This window comes from Acanthopagrus latus, chromosome 18, assembly GCF_904848185.1.
Source record: "Acanthopagrus latus isolate v.2019 chromosome 18, fAcaLat1.1, whole genome shotgun sequence".
In the NCBI taxonomy this organism is placed as follows: domain Eukaryota; kingdom Metazoa; phylum Chordata; class Actinopteri; order Spariformes; family Sparidae; genus Acanthopagrus; species Acanthopagrus latus.
In genome coordinates this window covers 20,795,243-20,818,274 of record NC_051056.1, presented here as the reverse complement: position 1 = coordinate 20,818,274, position 23,032 = coordinate 20,795,243, and the positions used below count along the sequence as shown (strand labels likewise).

General features: G+C 45.4%; 2 protein-coding genes across 51 annotated transcripts in view; both read right to left on the bottom strand.

Moving 5' to 3' along the window:
• The window catches only part of LOC119007663 (protocadherin gamma-C5-like), a 261,083-nt gene that overhangs the window by 11,316 nt on the left and 226,735 nt on the right, over positions 1-23,032 (bottom strand). For 3 of the 50 annotated variants that reach the window (XM_037077472.1, XM_037077483.1, XM_037077484.1), the window contains exon 1: positions 1,697-4,397. The exons of 38 other annotated variants lie outside the window; for them this stretch is intronic. In XM_037077472.1, the coding sequence (XP_036933367.1) occupies positions 1,697-4,159 (2,463 nt within the window). In that variant the 5' untranslated portion in view covers positions 4,160-4,397. Of the gene's footprint in view, positions 1-1,696; positions 4,398-5,490; positions 8,144-11,224; positions 11,466-15,021; positions 15,200-16,095; positions 18,742-23,032 lie in introns of those variants that run through there. 9 more of the 50 variants (XM_037077477.1, XM_037077489.1, XM_037077475.1 and 6 more) reach the window with 8 other exon arrangements.
• On the bottom strand, positions 19,444-22,517 carry LOC119007671 (protocadherin gamma-C5-like). Its single transcript, XM_037077527.1, has 2 exons — positions 19,879-22,517; positions 19,444-19,583 (listed from the first exon to the last, which is right to left on the bottom strand). Exons 1-2 carry the CDS (start codon positions 22,330-22,332, stop codon positions 19,560-19,562), a joined length of 2,478 nt encoding a protein of 825 aa, XP_036933422.1. The 5' UTR covers positions 22,333-22,517; the 3' UTR covers positions 19,444-19,559.

Genomic DNA, 23,032 nt, shown 5'->3' with positions numbered 1-23,032 from the left:
ATTATATGATATTTTGTCCACTGAACTGGAAATCAGTTTCATTATGGGAATATTTCCATTTATGCAAAGATTTACATGTTGAGTGCAAAGAAAGTGTATAACTGTAAAACTTAATTTTTTCACAAAGTTTCTGTGTCAGCACCTGCTTAAATAAAGCATGCCAAAACAGCACACAGCAAATGAACAGAGGATCCCAACTCTGGGATCTCTGGGGAGTGGGAAGTGACAGACAATCGGGCACTAAGGCCCCGGGGTCCTTCTAAAATTACACACTACTGGAGGGCTCCTCTGTACACAAGCAGGCATATAAACACCCACAGTGATGGCTCCTGCTCTAAAGGCCATTATAGTCTGTGCAGTCTGTCGCTGTGGCACACGTGCGTAAAAGCCATCCTTCCTTTTCCCTTTATCCTTCCCTCTATCTCTTTTTTCTCTGTTGTCCTATTTGCACACGTGTCACTAGAGCAGGGAGACAGATGGTACCCTGCTGACCTCAGGGCCAACCTAATTCAGCACAGAGAGAGTGGATATTTAATACAGACTCATGAAAAACAGGAGATTCGTATGGATATTAAACACACACCAGGATAGATACAAATCCTGTTGCGTGGTGAGGATGAGTGGACTTGAAAAGTGATAAAAACCTTAAACTTATTTTTTTGTTTAAGTCCCCTAAACTGACTCATCCTAGTGATGGTCGTGTCAGCCATTTTCTTTCCCTAACACTGCCTCCACTGCATTAAAACCCTAAATAGGTTGTCTGGGTCTCATTCATGCCACTATTCCATTTGCTAACCTTTTTTCACACCCCACTCTGAACACATGGAAAAGAAAGTGCCATTTCTGAGGAGGGATGTGAGAACAGCTTGGCTCATGTGATGCTGAGTCCTGGAACCAATCACCAAAGGTTCAGGGGACAACAGGAAGTCAGGGGTCAGGCCACTGACCCCATGAATTCCTGTTTTTCAGCTACTGCTTTATTCTTTGACTCTTTCCTCCCCACCCCTCTCACCATTTTCTTTGCTTGGTCCTTTTCCTCTCCTTCAACCCCATCTCTCCCTCTGTCATCCTGTTCTCCTCTGTCTCCCAGCCATTCCACTGAGCCAACACTGCAGGACCTATTTTCATCTGTTTGTCTCCTCCTCTCCATCTGTTAGGAGCACTTATGTTCCCCTCTTTCCCCTCTCTTTGCCTTTTCTTCAACCATCTCCAACTATGTTATATCTGCCTGACTGTATCTGTATCTCCCTTATCCATTAAGAACAGATCCTCTCTGCCAGTTTAGTTATGGAATTCAGAGATAGTAACCATATTTCCTAGCCCAGGGCCAGATTAAATATTAAGCCCAAACCTGTCTAGTAGGACAACAAAGCTCTAAGAGCTTTTGTGCCATGTAGAAAGAGGGATCTTTGTGCTGGAGCAAGCAGAGTCTCAGATAAAATACTGCAGAGCTACGTGACTGAGAATATCTAGGGTAGCACTCTACTGTTATGAGTCAAAGCATCAAAACTTTGATGAACCCACTCGTGGTATCAATATACCATCAAAATATCAAGAGTGCATGTGATAAACATTTCTTGAGAAACTTCAAGCATTTCTCAAACATGTCTATAAATCATGAAACACATGTATTGGTCCTATCCCACAATGGCATATCTCTCTAATGCCATGCTTGTTCTCCCATGTAATCCCTCACCTCACAGGCTGAGTTCATAAGGTACTTCCTGCTGAGTGTCGTGTTGAGCGTGTTGTTATGACTCAGCATGGGTTGCTTCATAAATACAAAGTCACTCCGGCTGGATATGGTGGAGTAGCAGGGTCTGTAGGTGCGTGTGTGCGGATCCTGGGAGCCTCCCACAACCTCCATATAGCGTATGGGTCCATCAGTATTTAGCTGCAGGTGCAGGTCCTTGCTGGGCCTCTGATGGTAGCGGCTGGACCTGTGGCGACCGTAGCAGCAGCAGTCAGAGCCTCCTATTCCTGGGCCACGGTGCCGTAGGCAGCGTACAATGACAACAACAAAGGTGATGAAGGACACAGCTGATACACAAGCTAGAGAGATGATCAGGTACAGGGTGATGTCTGACATCCCAGAGCGGTGGTAGAACGTTGGGTGACGAGGGCTTGCTGGAGCATCGATGGCCGTACCCTTCTCATCGACAGTTACTGTAATGTTTACAGAAGTGGACTTTGGCGGATCGCCGTTGTCCTGAATTATAATCATGATGTCATAAGTTGAGCCCACTTCCTCCTCAGCCCACTTGCGGGCTGTGCGGAGCTCACCACTGTGGGCCCCAATACGGAACATGCCAGCATTTGGTCCAGGGGCAATGGAATAAAACAGCCATGCATTGTGCCCACTGTCTGCATCCACCCCTACAAGTTTATTTATGAGGTGGCCTGGGCCAGCAGATGGGGGCACAGTGAGCTCTAACCTTTTGTCTTTAGGGTGGGCGGGGTGTACAATCACTGGTGCATTGTCATTTACATCCACCACAAAAACATGGACAGTGACATTGGCTGTCCGTTGGGGCACCCCTGCATCCCGGGCCTGCACCTCAACACGGAACGCGTTAAGCTGTTCATGATCCAGAGAGCGCATGCTGTAGATGTGGCCACTCTCTGGGTTAATGTAGACATAAGAAGAGATAGGTGAGCCCTGGACCATAGTAGGAAGGATGGAGAAGGAGATGCGAGCATTGTCACCTACATCTGGATCGGTGGCTGAAACCACAGCGATAGGGGCACTGGGAGCATTGTTCTCTGGGATGTCCACAGAGTATGAGGGCTGGGAGAAGATGGGGGCATTGTCATTTACATCAGAAATCTCCACCACAAAGGTGATTTGTGATGAAAGGGGAGGGGAACCAGCATCAGTGGCCTTGATGACCACGGTGTACTCTGCCACTGTCTCACGGTCCAGGTTTCCAGCAGTAACGAGGCTGTAGTGCTTTTCATAAGGTGAATTTAGTTTGAATGGCAAACCTGGTTGGACGGTTACTGTAACCTTCCCATTCAAACCAGAGTCCAGGTCCCTTGTACTTATGTAGGCTATCACAGTCCCTGGTGCAGAGTCCTCTCTAACAGGACTGTGCACTGATGTCAGTGTCACCTCTGGCGCGTGGTCATTCACATCAATGACGTCCACTATGACGTTACAGGAGCCCTCCATAGCGGGAGAGCCTCCATCTCTGGCCTGCACCGTGATGTGGTATGCAGCAGCTTTCTCATAATCCACAACACCCTTCACACTGAGCTCCCCGCTTTTAGGATCCACACTGAAAAGGCTGCGAACGCCTTCCGGTGTGTATTTACTAAACAGGAAAGATATGTCCCCGTTGCTCCCCGAATCCGCGTCAGTCGCGTTCAGTTTCGTTACTAAAGTGCCCCGTGTAACATTTTCTAATAGCCTAACTCTCTTGACCGGCTCGTCAAAGACGGGCGCATTGTCATTTACATCCAGAATTTTAATGAGCAGAAGTGTTGAGCCAGATTTCTCTGGCTGACCCCCATCCACAGCAGTGAGCATCAGGCGAAACGAGGCCTGCGTCTCCCTGTCCAAAGCCTTATCCACAACTAGCTCTGGAAACTTGCTGCCGTCACTTTTAGTTTCCACTTTCAAAATAAAAAAGTCATTTGTTGCGAGATGGTAAGTGCGTAACGAGTTGGTCCCCATGTCTGGATCGTGTGCGCTCTCCAAGCGGAACTTGGTGCCCGGCGCGGCCGCTTCTGATATCTCCAAAGAAATGTTGCTGGTTGAAAACTGCGGTGAGTTGTCATTCACATCCAGGATGTCCACCACGACGCGATGGATGTCTAAAGGATTCTCCAGAAGTATTTGAAGGTTTAGTGAACACGTTGAACTTAGTTCGCACATCTGCTCCCTGTCAATCTTCTGTTTAATAACCAATTCTCCGGTCGCCTGCTTTACCTCAAAATACTGCGTTGTGGATTCAGAGACCACCCGTAACCTCCTCTGAACAATCCCCTCAGCAGTGAGACTCAGATCTTTAGCGATATTTCCAACGACAGAGCCCGGGTTTAGTTCCTCCGATACAGAATAGCTGAGCTGAGCGGACGCAGAGGAGAGGCAGGCGAGATAAAAGTAGAGCCTCCACAGCCTCCCTCCTCCGGAGCGCTTCCTCTGTCTGGAGTCCATTGTGCTGCGCTCCGAGGATCGGAGAACGGGAAAGTTTTCAACTTCTTCTTTCACCGTAACGTATCCATAGTACTGTTAAAACGAGGCTGCCGGGCGCGATAGTAAACATTTCCGCTTTAAAAACAGATCGATGGGAAGTTTTGAAGTGATCATGACGGCCGTAGTTTAAAAGAAAAACGAGAATGAAAATCAGAGGACTTTCTGCCTCCAGTGAAACTCTGCTCTGTCTCCTCCGCCTTACTCCGCTCGTGGGCGGGGAGAGGCCACAGAGGCCTACCCTCTCATTGGAAGACAAGGGGTGGACCAGCTCTGACACACACACACACACACACACACACACACACACACACACACACACACACACACACAGGCTGAAAACTCTTCAGTGGCTTCACTTCCACTGGCAGGCAAGTATCTTAGCTTATAAGTTGGAGAGGACAATGACATTTGAATAACAGAGGGAGGAATACGTTATGACTGTGAAAGGTGGAATTTTACACTATCCAAGAAAGATTAAATATGAAGTAGAGATGTTATCTTACTGAGTAAGATTCATTGAAAGATTCAGTCACGTGCTCTCATTGAGAACTCCTCGCAGTCAAACTCAGGCAGCTGTTATTTATAGCAATGCTATTTGTATCCGCAGGGGGGCATGGTTTCCAAACTGGGCTTCTGCCTTCTCTTAGTACCTCAGAGGAAAGTTTGTCTTTACTTTAATACGAAGCCCCATTCAATCTACAAAACGTTTCAAAGTTTATGGTAACTACAGAACTGTCACGCTGCACACAGTTTGAATATTCAAGCTATGTAGCACTAATTTAGGAGAAATAATATTTTGTTCCATTAGTAGCAGCAAAAATAAGTATCATTGTGAACAATACAAAGAACAAACAAACAAAATAAAGTATAAATTAGACAATGGAAGGGGTTGGGAAGAAAGACAGTGATGTGACCAGTATCACATTATCTTAGTACAGCACACCCAAGGTGTATGTGTCTATGTGTATGGGTACATATTTTATTTTAATCAATAGCTTAAGTGCATAAAATGTATTATGAAAAAAATGTACTCTGTTATGCAGCTTAAGAAAAGGAATTACAACCACCCTAGTCCTGACCCAGGTTAGCAGCGAAAAACTCCCATTTATACCGAGTTTGTTCCTCGATGTGGTTTCTATTAAAGAGAATCAATAACACATTTCCAATGGTAACCTATAACCACGCGATAAATAATCGAGCATTGGTAAATATATATGAGGACAAACTTAATTAGTGGAAATAATTTCATCCTTCAAACCACATCACACAGTTCGTTGCTGTTTTCTGCTCACCTGCTGGCTCTCAAAGGTCCAGGTGCTGTCGGGTAAAGACGCATCCAGGACACTGATCACCTCCTTAAAGTCAGTGGTGCTGCTGGGTTTGATCAAAGTGAAATCACTGTACTCTGACATCGGAGACATGCAGGACCTGAAGGACTGACTCTGAGACAACATGTCTCCTCCCAGGACCTCCACGTACTTTATAGGTCCGTCAGTGTTGAGCTGAATCTGCAGGTTTCTGTTGGGGTTCTTGTAATCATCACAGTCGCTCCGTCTCATGCAGCAACTCCCGCTGCTTCTGCTGCTCCTGATGCATTTAACCGCTAAGATGAGAAAAGTCAGCACAGACAGCACGGACACCGAGGCCAGAGACAGAATCAAATAAAGAGTGATTCTGCCGTTTTTCTTGCTGGGCTCGGACGCTTTCTGTCGGAGGTCTAAGATGGGCTCGTGGAGGCCGTCCTCCATCAGGATGGACACCGTGACGGTGGCGGACTGGACCGGTTCCCCGTCGTCCTTGACCTCTATAAGCAGCCTCTGAGAGGAGTCGTCCTGCTCGGACACAGCGCGTTTAGTCCTCACCTCCCCTGTGTACAGATTGACAGTGAACAGAGAGGCGTCTGTGGCCTCCGCCAGTTTGTAGGAGATCCAGGCGTTATGGCCCGAGTCAGCGTCCACGGCCGTCACCTTGGTAACCAGGTGACCCGCTTTAGCGGAGCGGGGCATCCTCTGATGAGAGAGGGAGCCCAGGGCAGCGGAGGAGGGGTAAATAACAGCGGGGGCATTGTCGTTCTGGTCCAGGATAAAAACATGGACGGTGGCGTTGCTGCTGAGAGACGGAGAGCCCTGGTCCTTTGCCTGAACCTGAATCTGAAACACCTTCAGCTTCTCATAGTCAAACGAGTGCATGCTGTAGATGCTGCCGTTATCTGAGTTGATGTAAACATAAGAGGAGACAGACACGTCCTGCACTTTAGAGTCCAGTATAGAGTAAGAGATTTTAGCGTTTTCACCAAAGTCCAGGTCAGACGCTGATACTGAGTACAGTATAGACCCTGCTACCCCATTCTCCTTTAAATAGACATTATAGGAGGGCTGAGAGAATATAGGAGGGTTGTCATTCACATCAGTGATGCTGACAGGTATCATTTTCTTACTGGACAGAGGAGGAGAGCCTGAATCAGTGGCTGTTATGTCAATATCATATTTGGAGATATTTTCTCGATCTAAAGCTCCACCAGTAACCAGCGCGTAATTATTAGAAAAAGATGGTTTCAGAGTAAATGGAGACCCTTTGGGCAGCTGTAATATTACTTTACCATTGTCACCGGAGTCAAGGTCTCGTGCACTGATCAAAGCTACTACAGTGCCACTTGGTGCGTCCTCACGTACTGGCTTCGGCTGAGAAGTGAAAACGATTTCTGGAGCATTATCATTGAAATCTGTAACATCAACCTGCACGCGACAGTGACCCTCCATTTCAGGGCTGCCTTTATCTTTAGCAGTTACATCGATGTCATACGAGTTGGTAGTTTCATAGTCTAACTCCCCTTTCAGTGTGATTTCACCCGTTAAAGGGTTGATATCAAAGACTGACAACACAGTATCTGGTGTCCGAGAACCAAATGAAAATTCAATTTCACCATTTAAACCTTCATCTGCATCTGTCGCTTTGGGTTTTATAATTACAGCGCCTTTGATACTTTTTTCACCCAGGGATACTTTGTAAAGGTTTTTTTCAAATACGGGAAAATTATCATTGTTGTCAAGCACAGTTATAGTTATTTGTGAGGTTCCAGATCTGACCGGGTTCCCACCATCTAAAGCTGTTAGTAATATTTTGTGAACTGCTTTTCTCTCTCGATCTAAAGGCTTTTCTAAAACAAGTTCCGGAACAGTCTTACCGCCCTCTATTTCTTTTATTTTAAGGGAACAACAATCGTTTTTACTAAGAGTATATGATTTCAGTGAATTGCTCCCAACGTCGGGGTCCGTTGCGCTCTCCAAAGGAAACCGGGTGCCAACTGCAGCCGATTCAGCTATTTTTAAAGATAATTCATTTAAAAGAAAATTTGGTGAATTGTCATTTATGTCTCTTATTTCAACCTCAATTCGGTGTAACTGTAACGGGTCCTCAATGACCACCTGCAGAGGTAGAACACAGCTGGCGCTTTGTCCGCATAAAGCCTCTCTGTCTATTCTGTCATTCACCACCAGCTCGCCCTTCCCCGCATCCACACTGAAATACTGCTCACCAGCCTCAGAGGCGACACGCAGCTTACGGTCAAAAATCTCTGACAGTCCCAAACCCAGATCTTTCGCTAGATTTCCTACCACAGAGCCCTGTTTCAGCTCCTCCGGGATGCTGTAACGAGTCTGTCCGTTTATTGTACTCCACAAGAGAAAGAAATGATGCCACCAGAGCGCCTGCCACCTCCAGTCTCGGTATCCTATTGTCTTTGTCATCACTGATTCAGTAAAATACGTCATTTCCACTCCACAAGAATATAGACCACTGAGTCAAAATCCATACTCCGACAGTGTGGACATAATCCGTTAAAAAGATGCATCTTCTTTGTCAAAAATGTAATTAAAATATAACCTTATACTCCGAGTATATGAGCCATTTACCTACTCTCCTCCCACCCCGAGCATTGTGGTTTGGTGCTGAAGCTGCATGGGATGGGGGAGGGAGTAGATCTCTTTGTACAGTTCTCACTGCTATTGGTGCACAGCCTCCATCTCTCTCATCCAATGAGAGGAAAACTGAGCAGCATAGTTAAAGACACACTAACCCGTTTTACTCTGTCATCGCAGAGCAGGTGAGCCACCAGGAGAAGCTGATAAACATTCACACTACTTATGTAAATGAAATTTATGTATATATATTAAAATACCAGCCCATGTATTTATAAATTATATTTACTGTTATCATTATATTTCACTGAAACCACGAGTATTCCCCCCAGGTTTGAGTGTTAATGCGTAAATACCACCATTTTTAGCTTTACTTAAATACAGTGTCCAGTAAATGTAATGAGTAAAATTGGTCATTAAAGGTATTGGTTATATGTTCATGTGTTTCCAATGTTACCGCTTGAGTATAGGTCACCAACAACAATCTGCTCTAGTACCCACAGTCCGCCCAATAGGTCAGAGTCGCTGTCCACAACTGTGGTGCTGAAACGTTCGGCTCGAAAAACTATTCAGTGTCCAACACACTCTTCAGCTACTGTGGCAAAAAATATGTTCAAGACAATTAGAAAACTGCAAGTTTTAATTTGGGGATATATTTATATATATATATATATATATATCTCTGTTCTTCTCACTGCTTACCTGCTGGCTCTCAAAGGTCCAGGTGCTGTCGGGTAAAGACGCATCCAGGACACTGATCACCTCCTTAAAGTCAGTGGTGCTGCTGGGTTTGATCAAAGTGAAATCACTATACTCTGACATCGGAGACATGCAGGACCTGAAGGACTGACTCTGAGACAACATGTCTCCTCCCAGGACCTCCACGTACTTTATAGGTCCGTCAGTGTTGAGCTGAATCTGCAGGTTTCTGTTGGGGTTCTTGTAATCATCACAGTCGCTCCGTCTCATGCAGCAACTCCCGCTGCTTCTGCTGCTCCTGATGCATTTAACCGCTAAGATGAGAAAAGTCAGCACAGACAGCACGGACACCGAGGCCAGAGACAGAATCAAATAAAGAGTGATTCTGCCGTTTTTCTTGCTGGGCTCGGACGCTTTCTGTCGGAGGTCTAAGATGGGCTCGTGGAGGCCGTCCTCCATCAGGATGGACACCGTGACGGTGGCGGACTGGACCGGTTCCCCGTCGTCCTTGACCTCTATAAGCAGCCTCTGAGAGGAGTCGTCCTGCTCGGACACAGCGCGTTTAGTCCTCACCTCCCCTGTGTACAGATTGACAGTGAACAGAGAGGCGTCTGTGGCCTCCGCCAGTTTGTAGGAGATCCAGGCGTTATGGCCCGAGTCAGCGTCCACGGCCGTCACCTTGGTAACCAGGTGACCCGCCTTAGCGGAGCGGGGCATCCTCTGATGAGAGAGGGAGCCCAGGGCAGCGGAGGAGGGGTAAATAACAGCGGGGGCATTGTCGTTCTGGTCCAGGATAAAAACATGGACGGTGGCGTTGCTGCTGAGAGACGGAGAGCCCTGGTCCTTTGCCTGAACCTGAATCTGAAACACCTTCAGCTTCTCATAGTCAAACGAGTGCATGCTGTAGATGCTGCCGTTATCTGAGTTGATGTAAACATAAGAGGAGACAGACACGTCCTGCACTTTAGAGTCCAGGATAGAGTAAGAGATTTTAGCGTTTTCACCAAAGTCCAGGTCAGACGCTGCTACTGAGTACAGTATAGACCCTGCTACCCCATTCTCCTTTAAATAGACATTATAGGAGGGCTGAGAGAATATAGGAGGGTTGTCATTCACATCAGTGATGCTGACAGGTATCATTTTCTTACTGGACAGAGGAGGAGAGCCTGAATCAGTGGCTGTAATCTCAATACTATATTCTGAGAATCTCTCTCGGTCTAAAACACCATTGGTAACCAGTGCGTAATTATTTGAAAACGATGGTTTCAGACTAAAAGGAGAGCCTTTAGTGAGATGTAACGTCACTTTACCGTTATCCCCGGCGTCAAGGTCTCGTGCTCTGATTAAGGCTACAACTGTGCCTCTCGGCGCGTCCTCGCGTATTGTGTTTGGTTTTGAAGTGAGAACTATTTCTGGGGCATTATCATTAATGTCTATAACTACCACTTGCACACGGCAGTGGCCCTCCATCTCAGGAACCCCTTTATCTTTTGCTGTGATATCTATTTCATGTATTGGAGCAACTTCATAATCCAACGACCCTACTAAAGATATTTCACCTGTGCTTGAATCCAGCTGAAAAATGGATAACAATGACTGCGGTGTGTGCTCAGCAAATACGTACTCAATTTCTCCATTTGCACCTTCGTCTGCGTCAGTTGCCTCAACTTTTAAAAGCACCGAGCCAGCGACACTATTTTCATGTACAGTTACATTATACAGCGGCTTTTTGAAAACAGGGACATTATCGTTGTTGTCGAGTACAGTAACTAAGATTTTTGTGGTTCCAGTTTTGACTGGATTGCCTCCGTCTACCGCTGTCAGTAATAACTGATGGACACTTTGTTTCTCTCGGTCAAGAGATTTCTCTAACACTAGCTCGGGAACCTTTCGATTACCAGACAACTCTTTGATTCTTAAACTAAAACACTCATCTTTACTGAGAGTATACGATTTTACCGAATTACTGCCAACGTCCTGGTCCTGTGCTGTTTCTAAAGGAAAGCGTACGCCTGTGGCAGTAGATTCTGCTATCTTTAAAGATCGCTCCTCTGTTGAGAAAATAGGAGAATTGTCATTTATGTCTCTTATTTCCACTTCTATCCGGTGTAACTGTAGCGGATTCTCTGTTACAACCTGCAGAGGCAACACACAGCTGACGCTTTGTCCGCATAAAGCCTCTCTGTCTATTCTGTCATTCACCACCAGCTCGCCCTTCCCCGCATCCACACTGAAATACTGCTTACCAGCCTCGGAGTCAACGCGCAGTTTGCGGTCAAATATGTCTGATATTCCTAAACCCAGATCTTTGGCTAGATTTCCTACCACAGAGCCCTGTTTCAGCTCCTCCGGGATGCTGTAACGAGTCTGTCCGTTTATTGTACTCCACAAGAGAAAGAAATGATGCCACCAGAGCGCCTGCCACCTCCAGTCTCGGTATCCTATTGTCTTTGTCATCCTCGGTCCGTTAGAAACCGCTATTTCCCATCGAGGTATTGTTCACACAACATGACCAGCTCAACATTAATCCCACCGCCAGGAATGACACTCCAATATCAATAAATCGCCGAATATTTGGCAAAAACAAATGCCTAAATTCCGGACGCCTTCGAATAAGCGCATCTCCTCTCCTGCTCCGTTCACTGTGAGTGTTACCGTGGTCAGACTGAATGGGGGGATGGAGTAGATCTCTTTGTACAGTTCTGTATGCCATTGGTTCACAGCATTCATCTCTGCTATCCAATCACAGAGAGGTAACAGTGCTGGTGAGGCAACTGCACCCCCTCCCTTGCAGCACAACCATGGCAGAGAGTTGAATCTGACTTCTTTGAGAAATCTCTTTGTATGCAATTGAAATTAGATGAAGCACATGAGAACAGGATAACTATATCATTATTTTCCGGACGTCTGCCATGACAAATTCTGACTTTGCATAATTTCCAAACAATGCTAATAACTGATGATTCGATTGCTAAAACTTTGATTAAAACATGTAAACAGGTGTGCTATTTAAGTGAAATTTTCATGGTAAAACCTGGTCGATAAAAGATTTATTTTCCTGAACACTGTTTGAAACAACACATATCTTTTGACAAAATAAATAGATATAGTTTAAAAAAATTAGGTTTATATTATGTTCAGTCTCATAAGACACAAAACCTGATAAAAAAAAAAAAACAAAAAACAAAAAACCAAACAAACAAAAACAAACCACTTTTCGTTGCATATAAAAAAGTGTAACGGGTTGTTATGTGACATGAAGGAGTAACTCATCACAGACTAATTCAACTCCAGGTTAATAGATTATGCAGTGATCTGTTAGTAATAACTAAACTCCAGGTTGATTGATTGTGCAGTGATCTGTCGGTAATGCATCGGGTCTCCGGTAGAGGGAAACGCTCTCTGCTTCTTCACATGAGTGAAAGCAAGAGCTGCGTGTGGATCTCCTCATTTCTCTCTCAGCACTATTTCCCGCGTTGAAGGGTACAACAAAAGCACTGTCTGCATATAAGACAACAAAGGTCTTTGAATGCTTATTGCATGACGTTTACATAGGGGTACTGATCATTACTAGAACATAGAAGACTCATCACCAATGTTACTCATGCTAAAAGTCAACCCATGAACTTGGAGCTGACAATAATAACAATAATAAACAAAAATCAAAACAACACTCATTCAGCTTCTCAGCGGCACACCACACAAGTCACCATCATTTCCTACGTTAAAGGCGATTTTTAATTTTTTCATGACGACAATTTTTGAAAATGTATGAAGCCGATTTGTTGTTTTGTGCTCACCTGCTGGCTCTCAAAGGTCCAGGTGCTGTCGGGTAAAGACGCATCCAGGACACTGATCACCTCCTTAAAGTCAGTGGTGCTGCTGGGTTTGATCAAAGTGAAATCACTGTACTCTGACATCGGAGACATGCAGGACCTGAAGGACTGACTCTGAGACAACATGTCTCCTCCCAGGACCTCCACGTACTTTATAGGTCCGTCAGTGTTGAGCTGAATCTGCAGGTTTCTGTTGGGGTTCTTGTAATCATCACAGTCGCTCCGTCTCATGCAGCAACTCCCGCTGCTTCTGCTGCTCCTGATGCATTTAACCGCTAAGATGAGAAAAGTCAGCACAGACAGCACGGACACCGAGGCCAGAGACAGAATCAAATAAAGGGTGATTCTGCCGTTTTTCTTGCTGGGCTCGGACGCTTTCTGTCGGAGGTCTAAGATGGGCTCGTGGAGGCCGTCCTCCATCAGGATGGACACCGTGACGGTGGCGGACTGGACCGGTTCCCCGTCGTCCTTGACCTCTATAAGCAGCCTCTGAGAGGAGTCGTCCTGCTCGGACACAGCGCGTTTAGTCCTCACCTCCCCTGTGTACAGATTGACAGTGAACAGAGAGGCGTCTGTGGCCTCCGCCAGTTTGTAGGAGATCCAGGCGTTATGGCCCGAGTCAGCGTCCACGGCCGTCACCTTGGTAACCAGGTGACCCGCCTTAGCGGAGCGGGGCATCCTCTGATGAGAGAGGGAGCCCAGGGCAGCGGAGGAGGGGTAAATAACAGCGGGGGCATTGTCGTTCTGGTCCAGGATAAAAACATGGACGGTGGCGTTGCTGCTGAGAGACGGAGAGCCCTGGTCCTTTGCCTGAACCTGAATCTGAAACACCTTCAGCTTCTCATAGTCAAACGAGTGCATGCTGTAGATGCTGCCGTTATCTGAGTTGATGTAAACATAAGAGGAGACAGACACGTCCTGCACTTTAGAGTCCAGGATAGAGTAAGAGATTTTAGCGTTTTCACCAAAGTCCAGGTCAGACGCTGATACTGAGTACAGTATAGACCCTGCTACCCCATTCTCCTTTAAATAGACATTATAGGAGGGCTGAGAGAATATAGGAGGGTTGTCATTCACATCAGTGATGCTGACAAGTATCATTTTCTTACTGGACAGAGGAGGAGAGCCTGAATCAGTGGCTGTAATCTCAATACTATATTCGGAGATATTTTCTCGATCTAAAGCTCCAGCAGTAACCAGCGCGTAATTATTAGAAAAAGATGGTTTCAGAGTAAATGGAGAGCCTTTGGGCAGCTGTAATATTACTTTACCATTGTCACCGGAGTCAAGGTCTCGGGCACTGATTAAAGCTACCACAGTGCCACTTGGTGCGTCCTCAGGCACAGAGTTTGGTTGGGAGGTCAGAAATATACTAGGCGCATTATCGTTAACATCTAAGACTTCAATCTGGACAGTGCAGTGTCCGTCCATTCTTGGAGTTCCTTTGTCTTTTGCGCAAATGTCTATTTCATAATTTGCATTCGTCTCGAAATCTAATTTCCCTATAAGGCGTATTTCTCCGGTTAATGAATCAATATCAAACACAGAGGAGACACCGTCTGGTGTGTGAGCTCCAAATGAATACTCCACTTCTCCGTTAGGACCTTCATCAGTATCTTTTGCTATAAGTTTTAGGATAGATGCACCTTGTACACTATTTTCGCTTATTGAGACTTTGTAAACATTTTTCTCAAATACAGGAAAATTATCATTGATATCAAGGACATTTACGGTAATTTGAGAGGTACCAGATTTCACTGGGTTTCCCCCGTCTATAGCTGTGAGCTGAAGCTGGTGTCTAACACTTTTCTCCCTGTCCAGAGGCTTTGACAAGACTAGCTCTGGGACTTTCCTCCCTCCGGAAACGTCTTTTATCTTTAAACTAAAAAAGTCATCTTTACTCAATGTATAGGACCTCACTGAATTTACTCCCACATCAAGATCTTTTGCAGTCTCCAAAGGAAAACGTGCCCCTGCCGCTGTCGACTCTGCTATATCTAATATAATATCCTGCGAAGGGAACCTTGGAAAATTATCATTAATATCTTGTATTTCCACTTCAACTCGGTACAATTGTAACGGTTTATCAATGACCACTTGCAGAGGCAACACACAGCTGACGCTTTGTCCGCATAAAGCCTCTCTGTCTATTCTGTCATTCACCACCAGCTCGCCCTTCCCCGCATCCACACTGAAATACTGCTCACCAGCCTCAGAGGCGACACGCAGCTTACGGTCAAAAATCTCTGATAGTCCCAAACCCAGATCTTTGGCTAGATTTCCTACCACAGAGCCCTGTTTCAGCTCCTCCGGGATGCTGTAACGAGTCTGTCCGTTTATTGTACTCCACAAGAGAAAGAAATGATGCCACCAGAGCGCCTGCCACCTCCAGTCTCGGTATCCTATTGTCTTTGTCATCCCCGATCCGTTAGAATTATTTCCCATTGAGGTAATCAAAACATAGATAGGTCCCATCCATTGCCATCAAGCATTAATGCAAAACAAAGATCCAAAATCACTTCATGCCAAAAACTAAATACAGCATTTCTTCTTTTTAACCCCGGTAAGAGCATCACTCCCTCTCATCCAGCTCCATACAATGAAAATGTGTACGGATCTTTCGGCTGCGTGGGGGAGGGAGTAGATCTCTTTGTACAGTTCAACGTTTCATTGGTGCACCATATCTGTCTCTACCAACCAGTAAGAAGGAGGGTGAGCAGCGCTTTTAAAGACACAGTCACACTCGAAACAGCCTGACTCTATGTATTGAGAGAGCGGAAGAAGAAACGAAACGAGGCCAGCTGTTATACTTTACCAATAACACACCAAAAATTAAATCTTATTAATAAATAGAATTATAAAATACAGTCTGTCTTCTGCTTATTTGAACTTTTGATTGAACAGTGTTTGTGATTTGAATGAGAAAAGTCGAAAGCAGTAAACCCTTTAATATGCAACCCTGTGCAGGCTGTCGCTGTCCTCATATGGGGTGCTGAAACAAAGGGCCATTCATAGGACTATAAAAGGAGCAGTCCAAAATTGTAAGATACCCCATAAACAGAGCTAAATACAAAACCTAAACTCTGTAACAATGTAGGCCCTTATGGCAGAAACAAATAAAGAGAATATGACTGAGTTGAAGTGAAAACCTTGTGATAAACTTCTCAAGATCTTGTTTACATTGTTAAATTGACAATAATGATCGAACAAAATTATATGATGCGATATTAAAGTATAAACTGAGATCAGGACAGAAAGCAGAGAAAATCAAAAGAGCACCAAATCATATGTTTACTGAACCCGACACATAAAGAAAAAAAACATGTAATTTGCATCTAATTATTTCATGTGCCATATGTTTTATAGGCACTGTGTAAAAGGATTTACAATTGGCAAAAAAGTGACATAAAAGTATCATGTCAGTCTACTATTGTTTTCTGCTCACCTGCTGGCTCTCAAAGGTCCAGGTGCTGTCGGGTAAAGACGCATCCAGAACACTGATCATCTCCTTAAAGTCAGTGGTGCTGCTGGGTTTGATCAAAGTGAAATCACTGTACTCTGACATCGGAGACATGCAGGACCTGAAGGACTGACTCTGAGACAACATGTCTCCTCCCAGGACCTCCACGTACTTTATAGGTCCGTCAGTGTTGAGCTGAATCTGCAGGTTTCTGTTGGGGTTCTTGTAATCATCACAGTCGCTCCGTCTCATGCAGCAACTCCCGCTGCTTCTGCTGCTCCTGATGCATTTAACCGCTAAGATGAGAAAAGTCAGCACAGACAGCACGGACACCGAGGCCAGAGACAGAATCAAATAAAGAGTGATTCTGCCGTTTTTCTTGCTGGGCTCGGACGCTTTCTGTCGGAGGTCTAAGATGGGCTCGTGGAGGCCGTCCTCCATCAGGATGGACACCGTGACGGTGGCGGACTGGACCGGTTCCCCGTCGTCCTTGACCTCTATAAGCAGCCTCTGAGAGGAGTCGTCCTGCTCGGACACAGCGCGTTTAGTCCTCACCTCCCCTGTGTACAGATTGACAGTGAACAGAGAGGCGTCTGTGGCCTCCGCCAGTTTGTAGGAGATCCAGGCGTTATGGCCCGAGTCAGCGTCCACGGCCGTCACCTTGGTAACCAGGTGACCCGCTTTAGCGGAGCGGGGCATCCTCTGATGAGAGAGGGAGCCCAGGGCAGCGGAGGAGGGGTAAATAACAGCGGGGGCATTGTCGTTCTGGTCCAGGATAAAAACATGGACGGTGGCGTTGCTGCTGAGAGGCGGAGAGCCCTGGTCCTTTGCCTGAACCTGAATCTGAAACACCTTCAGCTTCTCATAGTCAAACGAGTGCATGCTGTAGATGCTGCCGTTATCTGAGTTGATGTAAACATAAGAGGAGACAGACACGTCCTGCACTTTAGAGTCCAGGATAGAGTAAGAGATCTTAGCGTTTTCACCAATGTCCGGGTCAGACGCTGATACTGAGTACAGTTTAGACCCTGCTACCCCATTCTCCTTTAAATAGACATTATAGGAGGGCTGAGAGAATATAGGAGGGTTGTCATTCACATCAGTGATGCTGACAGGTATCATTTTCTTACTGGACAGAGGAGGAGAGCCTGAATCAGTGGCTGTTATCTCAATATTATACTCGGAAAATCTCTCTCTGTCTAATGTACCTGTGGTAACCAGTGCGTAATTATTAGAGAATGATGGTTTCAGAGTGAAAGGAGAACCCTTAGAAAGCTGTAAAGTAACTTTACCATTATCACCAGAGTCAAGGTCTCGTGCACTGACTAAGGCTACGACTGTACCTCTCTGTGCGTCTTCGCGTACTGGGTTTGGTTTTGAAGTGAGAACTATTTCTGGGGCATTATCATTAATGTCTATAACTACTACTTGCACACGGCAGTGGCCCTCCATCTCAGGGACGCCTTTATCTTTTGCTGTGATATCTATTTCATGTATTGCACTGCTCTCATAATCTAACGGCCCCACTAAAGATATTTCACCTGTGCCTGAATCCAGTTTAAAAATGGATAACAATGACTGCGGTGTGTGCTCAGAAAATACGTACTCAATCTCTCCATTAACACCTTCGTCTGCGTCCGTTGCCTCAACTTTCAAAAGCACCGAGCCAGCGACACTATTTTCATGTATAGTTACATTATATAGCACCTTTTTGAAAACAGGGATATTGTCGTTGTTGTCGAGTACAGTTACTATAATTTTTGTGGTTCCAGTTTTGACTGGATTGCCTCCGTCTACTGCTGTCAGTAATAACTGATGGACACTTTGTTTCTCTCGGTCAAGAGATTTCTCTAACACTAGCTCGGGAACCTTTCGATTACCAGACAACTCTTTGATTCTTAAACTAAAACACTCATCTTTACTGAGAGTATACGATTTTACCGAATTACTGCCAACGTCCTGGTCCTGTGCTGTTTCTAAAGGAAAGCGCACGCCTGTGGCAGTTAATTCTGCTATCTTTAAAGATCGCTCCTCTGTTGAGAAAATAGGAGAATTGTCATTTATGTCTCTTATTTCCACTTCTATCCGGTGTAACTGTAGCGGATTCTCTGCTACAACCTGTAAAGTCAACACACAGCTGACGCTTTGTCCGCATAAAGCCTCTCTGTCTATTCTGTCATTCACCACCAGCTCGCCCTTCCCCGCATCCACACTGAAATACTGCTTACCAGCCTCGGAGGCGACACGCAGCTTACGGTCAAAAATGTCTGATAGTCCCAAACCCAGATCTTTGGCTAGATTTCCTACCACAGAGCCCTGTTTCAGCTCCTCCGGGATGCTGTAACGAGTCTGTCCGTTTATTGTACTCCACAAGAGAAAGAAATGATGCCACCAGAGCGCCTGCCACCTCCAGTCTCGGTATCCTATTGTCTTTGTCATCCTCGGTCCGTTAGAAACCGCTATTTCCCATCGAGGTATTGTTCACACAACATGACCAGCTCAACATTAATCCCACCGCCAGGATTGACACTCCAATATCTACAAATCGCCGAATATTTGGCAAAAATAAATGTCTAAATTCCAGACGCCTTCGAATAAGCGCATCTCCTCTCCTGCACCGTTCACTGTGAGTGTTACCGTGGTCAGACTGAATGGGGGGATGGAGTAGATCTCTTTGTACAGTTCTGTATGCCATTGGTTCACAGCATTCATCTCTGCTATCCAATCACAGAGAGGTAACAGTGCTGGTGAGGCAACTGCACCCCCTCCCTTGCAGCACAACCATGGCAGAGAGTTGAATCTGACTTCTTTGAGAAATCTCTTTGTATGCAATTGAAATTAGATGAAGCACATGAGAAAAGGATAAGTATATAATTATTTTCCGGACTGCTGCCATGACAAATTCTGACTTTGCATATTCCCCAAACAATGCTAATAACTGATGATTCGATTACTAAAACTTTAATCAAGATATGTAAACAGGTGTGCTATTTAAGTGCAATTTTCATGGTAAAACCTGGTCATTAAATGATTTATTTTCCTGAACACTGTTTGAAACAACACATATCTTTTGACAAAATAAATAGATATAGTTTAAAAAAACAGGTTTATATTATGTTCAGTCTCATAAGACACAAAACCTGATAAAAAAAAAAACAAAAAACCAAACAAACAAAAACAAACCACTTTTCGTTGCATATAAAAAAGTGTAACGGGTTGTTATGTGACATGAAGGAGTAACTCATCACAGACTAATTCAACTCCAGGTTAATATATTATGCAGTGATCTGTTAGTAATAACTAAACTCCAGGTTGATTGATTGTGCAGTGATCTGTCGGTAATGCATCGGGTCTCCGGTAGAGGGAAACGCTCTCTGCTTCTTCACATGAGTGAAAGCAAGAGCTGCGTGCGGATCTCCTCATTTCTCTCTCAGCACTATTTCCCGCGTTCAAGGGTACAACAAAAGCACTGTCTGCATATAAGACAACAAAGGTCTTTGAATGCTTATTGGATGACGTTTACATAGGGGTACTGATCATTACCAGAACATAGAAGACTCATCACCAATGTTACTCATGCTAAAAGTCAACCCATGAACTTGTAGCCGACAATAATAACAATAAAATAAATCAAAACAACACTCATTCAGCTTCTCAGCGGCACACCACACAAGTCACCATCATTTCCTACGTTAAAGGCGATTTTTAATTTTTTCATGACGACAATTTTTGAAAATGTATGAAGCCGATCTGTTGTTTTGTGCTCACCTGCTGGCTCTCAAAGGTCCAGGTGCTGTCGGGTAAAGACGCATCCAGGACACTGATCACCTCCTTAAAGTCAGTGGTGCTGCTGGGTTTGATCAAAGTGAAATCACTGTACTCTGACATCGGAGACATGCAGGACCTGAAGGACTGACTCTGAGACAACATGTCTCCTCCCAGGACCTCCACGTACTTTATAGGTCCGTCAGTGTTGAGCTGAATCTGCAGGTTTCTGTTGGGGTTCTTGTAATCATCACAGTCGCTCCGTCTCATGCAGCAACTCCCGCTGCTTCTGCTGCTCCTGATGCATTTAACCGCTAAGATGAGAAAAGTCAGCACAGACAGCACGGACACCGAGGCCAGAGACAGAATCAAATAAAGGGTGATTCTGCCGTTTTTCTTGCTGGGCTCGGTCGCTTTCTGTCGGAGGTCTAAGATGGGCTCGTGGAGGCCGTCCTCCATCAGGATGGACACCGTGACGGTGGCGGACTGGACCGGTTCCCCGTCGTCCTTGACCTCTATAAGCAGCCTCTGAGAGGAGTCGTCCTGCTCGGACACAGCGCGTTTAGTCCTCACCTCCCCTGTGTACAGATTGACAGTGAACAGAGAGGCGTCTGTGGCCTCCGCCAGTTTGTAGGAGATCCAGGCGTTATGGCCCGAGTCAGCGTCCACGGCCGTCACCTTGGTAACCAGGTGACCCGCCTTAGCGGAGCGGGGCATCCTCTGATGAGAGAGGGAGCCCAGGGCAGCGGAGGAGGGGTAAATAACAGCGGGGGCATTGTCGTTCTGGTCCAGGATAAAAACATGGACGGTGGCGTTGCTGCTGAGAGACGGAGAGCCCTGGTCCTTTGCCTGAACCTGAATCTGAAACACCTTCAGCTTCTCATAGTCAAACGAGTGCATGCTGTAGATGCTGCCGTTATCTGAGTTGATGTAGACATAAGAGGAGACAGACACGTCCTGCACTTTAGAGTCCAGTATAGAGTAAGAGATTTTAGCGTTTTCACCAAAGTCCAGGTCAGACGCTGATACTGAGTACAGTATAGACCCTGCTACCCCATTCTCCTTTAAATAGACATTATAGGAGGGCTGAGAGAATATAGGAGGGTTGTCATTCACATCAGTGATGCTGACAGGTATCATTTTCTTACTGGACAGAGGAGGAGAGCCTGAATCAGTGGCTGTTATCTCAATACTATACTCGGAGAATCTCTCTCGGTCCAAAGCTCCACTGGTAACCAGTGCGTAATTATTAGAAAACGATGGTTTCAGAGTGAAAGGAGAGCCTTTGGGTAATTGTAATGTCACTTTGCTATTATTACCGGAGTCAGCGTCACGTGCATTGAGCAAAGCCACCACTGTGCCACTTGGAGCGTCTTCGCGCACCGACTGCGGTTTCGAAGTGAGAACAATTTCTGGAGTGTTATCATTAACATCTATAACATCGATCTGTACACGACACTGGCTCTCCATTTCAGGAACCCCACTGTCTTTCCCAGTTATTTCAATTTTGTAAGACGTGGCTCTTTCATAATCTAAGTCTCCTTTCAAACGTATTTCACCTGTCAGGGAATTTATTTCAAATACTGATGAGACAGAATCTGGTGTCCGCGAGCCAAAAGAGAATTTAACTTCTGCGTTTGGGCCCTCATCTGCATCAGTTGCTGTAACTTTAATAACAAACGTGTTCTTTGCAGTATTTTCCCCTAACGAAATTTTATACACATTCTTTTCGAATACTGGAAAATTGTCATTAACGTCGAGCACTGTGATTGTGATCTCTGAGGTCCCAGACATGACTGGGTTTCCTCCGTCTAATGCAGTGAGCAGCAGCTGATGAACAGCCTTCTTCTCTCGGTCAAGGGGCTTCTCTAACACCAACTCCGGGACCGTTTTCCCGTCCTCCACTTCCTTCATTTTCAAAGTAAAGCAGTCGTTTTTAGTTAACATATAGGATTTAACAGAATTACTGCCAACGTCAGAATCTTCTGCACCCTCCAGGGGAAAACGAGTTCCCACTGCTGCTGTTTCAGAAATTTTTAAAGACAGTTCCTTTGTATGAAAAATAGGCGAATTGTCATTTATATCTTTTATTTCCACCTCAATACGGTGTAAATTTAGAGGGTTTTCAACAACAACCTGCAGAGGCAACACACAGCTGGCGCTTTGTCCGCATAAAGCCTCTCTGTCTATTCTGTCATTCACCACCAGCTCGCCCTTCCCCGCATCCACACTGAAATACTGCTCACCAGCCTCAGAGGCGACACTCAGCTTGCGATCAAAAATGTCTGATAGTCCCAAACCCAGATCTTTGGCTAGATTTCCTACCACAGAGCCCTGTTTCAGCTCCTCCGGGATGCTGTAACGAGTCTGTCCGTTTATTGTACTCCACAAGAGAAAGAAATGATGCCACCAGAGCGCCTGCCACCTCCAGTCTCGGTATCCCATTGTCTTTGTCATCCCGGATCCGTTAGAATATGTTTTTCCACATCGAGAAAAACGAAGGTAATATCCACATCCGGGGAGCGTTAGCTTTTCCCAGAAATTGGTATATATGATTTTTGCTCATATCTGGAGCCTAAATTCACGATTTCCTTTTCGGCTTTGAGATATGAGCGCATCACACCGTCCTTCAGCTCTTTGCATTGTTACCGTTTACAGTGCCGAGGCTGCAAGGGGGAAGGGATAGATCTCTTTGTACAATTCGGTACGCCATTGGTGCGCAGCATCCATCGCCAGCATCCAATAGGAAGGAGGGTGAGCTGAGCTTTTAAAGACACAGCTGCGCTCATGAGAATCAGCCTACAGGCCCTGCTGTGTGTGATGGGTGCAAAATCTTTCTCATACCTGTGTTTTTATAAGTGTACTGCTGAAACAATTTGTACGATCGAAGAGAATGTGAATTCCCAGAACAGAATACGCAGCAAAATGATAAATGTATGCCAAGTCAAAACTTAATCAGCTCTGACATGGTATGTAAGAAAGGGTAAGAGCCGTCCTTTAAGTCAGAAATCCCTAATTTTAATCACAAGTAAATGAAAAGTAAAATAAAATAAAGTTTGCCACCACCACCAAACTAAAGCGCACATCCTCAATGTTTTGAGTTGTGGGGTCAAATGTTCTTAGTAAATTGTGAGTTGTTGATATGGAGAGCTGTTGC